Source organism: Branchiostoma lanceolatum, chromosome 3 (assembly GCF_035083965.1).
Source record: "Branchiostoma lanceolatum isolate klBraLanc5 chromosome 3, klBraLanc5.hap2, whole genome shotgun sequence".
Lineage (NCBI taxonomy): Eukaryota > Metazoa > Chordata > Leptocardii > Amphioxiformes > Branchiostomatidae > Branchiostoma > Branchiostoma lanceolatum.
The window spans coordinates 7,821,892-7,828,670 of NC_089724.1; the positions used below are offsets into that span (position 1 = coordinate 7,821,892).

At 39.6% G+C, this 6,779-nt stretch overlaps 1 protein-coding gene across 2 annotated transcripts; it reads left to right on the top strand.

The window, feature by feature from the left end:
• The first annotated feature begins 332 nt into the window (after positions 1-332).
• LOC136429971 (transmembrane protein 263-B-like) lies at positions 333-6,654 on the top strand. Of its 2 annotated transcripts, XM_066420160.1 has the most exons (5): positions 333-506; positions 664-792; positions 1,951-2,044; positions 2,677-2,810; positions 3,724-6,654. In XM_066420160.1, the coding sequence occupies exons 2-5, from the start codon at positions 724-726 to the stop codon at positions 3,835-3,837; spliced, it is 411 nt and encodes a 136-aa protein (XP_066276257.1). In that variant the 5' UTR covers positions 333-506; positions 664-723; the 3' UTR covers positions 3,838-6,654. The 2 variants fall into 2 exon arrangements, with proteins under 2 accessions (XP_066276257.1, XP_066276256.1); XM_066420159.1 differs by having other exon boundaries at positions 333-792.
• The last annotated feature ends 125 nt before the right edge of the window (positions 6,655-6,779 follow it).

The window sequence follows — 6,779 nt, forward strand, 5'->3', positions numbered from 1 at the left end:
TTTGATTTGCCGTGCAAACGTACTGGAGTACATGCAATACGTGCGTGCCCGTGTGCTAGAATGTCACCCTGACCCAGTCTGCAGACGGACCCCAGCGTCTGAAGTGGGGAAACACTGGGACCGTCTATTTACAATAACGGGGACGTTGTTTGAATATCCTCCAAGTAGATTTTCTTTACATTACAAACAGTACACTATAATAGTGTGATATTCTATAAATACTATTATCATTGCCTAATATATGCACAATTTGCTTTTTCATACATTTGTATGGAATTATTATAAAAGATACTTGATACAATACCCCTATTAATATAATGGTTCGCTCTAATGAAATCCAGCTGGCTTGTTTGCGCCACGTCGCGCGCCCTGGAGTCGGTAGGGCTAGCGGATCTAGACCTCGGGTTTTCCTCCATTAATTCTGGGTCATCTGTTGCAGAATTTTCGCTGATTTCCACATATTTAGGAGGACCAAAGACCCACCGAGTATTTCCTGGGGTACCTGAGTGTGTAGAGTTTGTATTTTGAAGCCCAGTTTGTCGTTTGTCAAAGCAGAGGTTTGTTGTTGTGATTGCGCCATCATCGATTCTCTTCACTGTGGTCGTCTCTGTATCAACTTTGGGCTTCATTTTGTGGTTTCTACACATCCCTCGGCCCTTCAAGCTCCACGTTTGCTGGTCCCAGCTCAAGTTGCAGCTTCCTTGACTCTCTGGACACCAAGATATGAGGGCAGAAGGCGGTATGGAGGACCATCTTGTGATGAGGGGGAAGGGATCACCGACCAAAGTCAAGGTAACGTTTTGGGTTTGACCTCAAAATGTCATCGTCGTGTAAAATTGAATTTCATCAAGCAAGACAAGTTTTGTGTGCACTGACATGTGATATGTTTTAGTTTAGATTGCATCATCTTTTGTAAATGAACTGTGGAGTGCCGCCCCCCCCCCCCACCAACAAGGGGTCAACTCGAAAATGGGGTTGCATAGATTATAAAGGTGCATAATTTGTGTGAAAAGGCTTTGCAAATGATTTGCATGTCAATTGTGTCCATGCATATTTATTTTCCAATGTCCTTCATATTTTGCCCACTTTGTTTCCATTTGTGACAAAAAAGCTATGCAAAATTGTAATCATTGTTTTCTGTCCCCTCATTTTTGTGTGAAATAGTTTTTAACCTCCTTATTTTTATCTTTGCCAGTCATTCTTCCTGTTCAGGGGAAGTCCCTAGTTGTTGTTTATACAGCCAGACCACAACTGTTTAGAAAGACAATAAGAGATGTAACAGTGTTAACACATATGTAAATACATGTACACTGAAATTTTAAAGTCTTTCAGGCCTGTGTCTTCCACACCCAGGGTTTATTTTTGGCGCTAATCTTTTATTGACCTCCCACTAGAAAGCTAATGAGCTTGTCATTAGCACTTGTTACACCAAAGCATGAAGTTTTGTTAGCTGTAGTCCGCTTCCAATGGTCGCTTCCCTGGCATGGACCATTGAAAGCAGACTCTACTCTCCAAGCAGAGGAATGGGTCTGGCTGGTTTTTGACATGTTTTAGGTGTTTAGAAAGCATGACAAAAACGCCTAAAAAAACATGTCAAAAACCAACCAGAGCCCAACCTCTTCCTGGAGATTAGTGTACTCAAGCTAACAAGATTAGATTCCAGGCTGTGAAATTCTAATAATCTCCAACCTGTTTTACAAGTGGCATGACAGTATGAGTATCCAACTGACTTTTTGGAATTTTTTTTTTCCTTTGGAATTGGATGCTGTTTGAAATAGGATGTTGTTTGAAATATGCCGGTAAATCTGCTTGGAGATTAGCCTGAGTACCAGCCTCTGTAGTGACCGCTGGCTCAAAAAATTCACTTGCTAACCATGGTTACTTGGAGATTACATTTTGGAGAAGTTAATTAATTTAGTGTTGGCTGAAGTATCATTTCTCTCCTGACAGACAGAGGAGTTCATGTTTGAGGAAGAAGACGACGCAACAAGAACGGTGGAGAGCGTGAAAGAACCAGCTGGAGATGGACAGCCTCCAAAAGAAGGTATTATTATGATATACATGTTCCCTCAATAATAGCACGCAGTAGATATGTAGTGCTAGTTGTCATCATCATGATCCGCGGTCGTCTTTGCATCATCATCATCGGTCGTCTAAAAGTACTAGTAGTCCAGTGGAATAGCTGAAAAATTTGCAAGTTTATCTAATTTGGCACACATTTAGTTGAATAAATCTGCACAATTGAAGTTAAGTAGAATACAGAATGCTTTTTGAAGAAAGCGGAACTAGTGGGTACTTAAAACCTCCTTGATCGTAAACTGTGAAGTAGTGTGCATTTTTTTCCTTTCGAAAATTATTATCTATTGGAAAATAAAACCCACTGGACTTCAGTGCACCTTTTGCTAAATATGTGCATGGTAGATGTAATTTGTATGAACTCTGACAGCCACACAAATCTAATACAGTATGTACAGCATACTGTAGATGCAGAAATGTTTGCAGGTAGTTTGCATTTGACACAATAGTAGCACTACAGTCACATAATGGAAACACCTTTCGCGGTGGTTTTAAGTTTGCTGTGAAGAGTTCACCGCGAAAGCTGTGAACATAAAACCACTGGAACTTTTTCTGCATTACAGTATTTCATTTCATGATGGTGTATCTATGTTCCTGTAGAAAAGCCTGGTGAACAGCCCGGAATCGTGCGGAAAGTGGGGTCTGGAGTGTACAACACGGCAACAGGGGCACTCGGGATGGGCTTCAGCGGGATCAAGTGGGTAGCAGGCACCAGCTACAGCGTCGTCACAAAGGTAAACCAAATATGGGAACTAGAAAGTTTGTTCTAAATCTTTGTTGAACTGCAATTGCCAACACAGAAATTGGACCCAAATTTTCGCCTGATCAGCTCCAGTCTTTGTCAAGGAATGAGCAATCCACTGCTTCTGTGACGTCACGTTATGCAGATAGAACACGTGACTCGATGAGCAGTGGATCATATGTTGCAGAAAGTCTATGGCGCCCCCCATCTCTGTTTAGGGACAGTTTTTGTGTTAGCAATTGCAGTTAAACTTTGATTCAGAATGACTTCTACCAACACAATTGAACTTTCAAGCGTAGAAAGTTTGTGTACTTCTTGATTACAGAGTATATGGGCATGCATTGCTCTATGGGTAGCAAACGTTGCTCCAAGTTTGAGGTTTTGAATCCCCCCTAGTCTGTTGTTGTTTAGCTGTCAAACACTCTTCAATGTATAAAGGTTTTCATTATGGGGTCTTGTAAGCTGTGTTCTATATTCTATTCTATAATTCTATATATTGTACCAATAATTGGATTAAGTGTAGAATTTTGACTGAATTACTTACATTGAAGCTGAGTACACCTCAATAGCTATAACTGTATGTATTGAACTTTTGTGAACTAACAATTGCAACGTACTAGAAGTGTGCATGCACACACCATTGACCAACTAACAGACACACTGATGCATTCATTAGCCTCCTTCGTAGCCTTCGTTTATTCTTGGGTGGGAGCGATGATTCACGATTTTCAACATATGGGTGAAGTTCTTATAACTTAGTTATGCTGCAAAGATCGTGTCTGTACCCTTTGAGAATAAACAAAGAGCTCCTTGAAGGCTGTGAAGGAGGCTACACATTCATAGTTGACTCAAGCAAGCAGTCTATTGGTTTCCTTCCTTCCTAAAGAAAGCTTTTTTTTTTACAGGCGCCATCGGCGGGCTATGGAGTGGTCAGTTCTGGGGTCAGTTCGGTGACCAGCCGGCTACCGTCAGTGTCCATACCCCTCTGGAGGGGCAAAGGCAAGGACAAGAACGATTGATGTCATGGTGGTCAGTTTTCCAACGCCACCAATAGCCAGGATTCTAAACTAAGGATGTTAGCAATACGGAGGGGAGCACTAGAGAAACTTCTCTTGGCCAACTGTAATGACCTGGAGGATGGATACTAGAATGAATGTGCTTCTCAGTGTGTAAAGGCTTGCATGTTGCCTGTACAGGGAAATACCGTGGTAGTTGCCATAACGTTGCATAGCCCAAATTCAGGCTGGATTTGGGAACCCCCTTTGGATCGTTTGGGGCCAAAGTGACAAGGAACTGGGCCCACCTCTTATACTGTGCGTACTAGAATGGACATGTCTTCAGTTATCTAATGACCAAGCTAACATTTTCTCACAGTATGCTGATATTTGTACAATATGGACTATGTGATATTGATAACGAAGATGGTTAGCAGTAGACTTACTACATAGAGCTCAGTTGTTACTGGAAATGTGAATTTCATTTCATATGTCTAAACAGATTGATACACTGAAATAGAAACCTGGAACTGACACAGTGATATGCATAACCATAACATTTCTCATGATGAACCAGACTGGCTGTGTGTTCAAGTCATTATCAACGTAGCAATATTAGCCTCTACCAGGCTCCACAGGTCGCTGGAGAAATAGTAGACCTAGGTCGCAAACTGTACTCCCTGGCCAGCTAACTCCTCTGGCATGTTATCTGTCTATTTGCTGAATTTCTACTATTTCTCCAGCGAACTGTGGAGCCTGGTAGAAGCTATAGCAATATGACATGTGCAGATTAGGTGTGCCTTAAAGTTAAAGTTACATTTTTCAAGGTGCGGAAAGTGTTCATGTTCCAGTATATCTTTTTTTTGCTATTGGGCAGTATTGGTGTTATGAAGTTATGAAGAATGTTGCGACTATAGGCTCGGAATCAGGAGTACATGTAAGTACAGTAACTTAAGAACCATGACTGAAGTTTTGACCATTGAATGCTGAAAGGTGCATTATGAAGTTGTAACTTACATGAACACCAAGCTGTAGCAAGACATCTCACTTACTAGTGTTACTTGTGTAACTTACTGTACTACGGTAGAGATTCATTCCTCTCTATTTTGTATGAACATGAAATTAGGGACCATGTAGTGCCAATGTATGATGAAAAAAAAGAGTTGTGCATCTATTTTGTGAGGTTTAGTGCCATATCAAACAAGACAAGTTTATGGTATTTTTGCAGAATCATGCTTGGTGTGACCAAAATATGTAAGTGACCACTGAGTGGTTAAACGGACCAGCCGTGAGAAGCGTAAAAAGCTGGGAAGATAAGAATAAGGAAATATAAAGTTATTAGGGTTGAACCAGGCAAAATTGTTGTTAATATACTGTACAAAATTACATTTGGAGTGATACAAGCATTTTCCATGAAGACTGACTAAACGAAAATCGAGAATAAACAAAGAAAAAAATGCAGTGTTGACTAGAAAAACACTGAAAACCAAACTTTTAACACTCTCCAAAAGTCCAATGATCATTCCAAGGTCTGGTGTAGTGCCTCTAGATATGGAGCGACACAGACAGCCAACTTTCCTCAATAAGCCTGCAGTGGGCTAAATTGCGTACATGATGTGTTTTGGTTATATCATAGAAAAGTGAATATAATACAAGGCTTACAACATATAACCTTTGGGGGACCAAATTTATTGTATTGTAACTAAAAAGGCACAGAAAACTCACCTTTTCTTGAGTCCTGTGACTTCATATTCCCAACAGTGACAATGCAAGTTTTGTTTTACTTTTACATGTATGTTAACTCAACAACAGACTGGGTAGCAGTTGAAGACTAAATGAAGTATGGTACTCTGTATACTGTTGATATGATTGGCACTAGTATAACTGTCTTGAACTGTGGATAGGAACTTGAATTGTGGTTAGGAACTTGGCTTACCATATTGGTCAAAATTGTTACATGGATAAGTGCTACATGTTTAGTAAAGTTTAGGTTGATAATTTTTATCAATGTTATACATGTACCATCATGGTAATGTTGCTTATGATCAGCCACTATATGTTAACAACTTCATTTTATATGACGGCTTTGATTCTTGTGTTCTTACTGAGAGAAGCAATACAGTATAATTGTACTTGTAGTAAGTTAGAAACCAAACAGTTACTTGACAGTAGTATGTTGTTACTGTTAGATTGAATTTGTATTAAAGTCTACCAACATAATTCCACTAGGGTACATAATTATGCCACCGAGAAAAGATACTCCTGTATATCTAAATTGTGTATACCGGGGGGGTGCTGCACTAGAGATCTCTCAAACCCACTGTTTTTCAAAGTGGCAGATTTATGTAACCTGGCGGATTAATGTTAATGGAGGTTATGTGTTAATGTATGGATTGCTCATTTGTGAAAAGTAGATAGTTCAGTATTAATAAGTTAAATGTATTTTTCATTGCAAGACCCTGCCCTAGTGCATGCTATACTAACCTATGCATTACTATTGTGTGATGGAAGTCAATGGAAGACAGTGTAGGTCAAAACACAGGACATATGTTATCATTCATTTCATTGTACATGTATTAGCTTGTTTTGTGTATGCTTACTTACAAAATGGTACTCTAATTACTCTTGATTGCAGCCATAATGAAGGAGAAGCCTTAAGTTAAATTGCCTTTTGAAACTCTTCATGGGGCTGTGTGGTAAGAAATGTTGATAACTATTTTTGTATCGTGATTGATCCTTCTTGCATGTACTAAAACTTCATCAATGTTTCAAACATTTTACCCTGAGACCCCTGTTCAAAGCTCAAAGAATAAAAGTGTCATTTCCCAATGACAACATCAAGCCTTGTGTCTGTATGCATTGCATGATTTATCCCTTTGGAAATGTGTTTTTGATTATGGAAAGGAAAGTTATATGTATCTCGATCAAGTTTAGCTCACTGAAGAGTTAATCTTTCACTGGTCGTG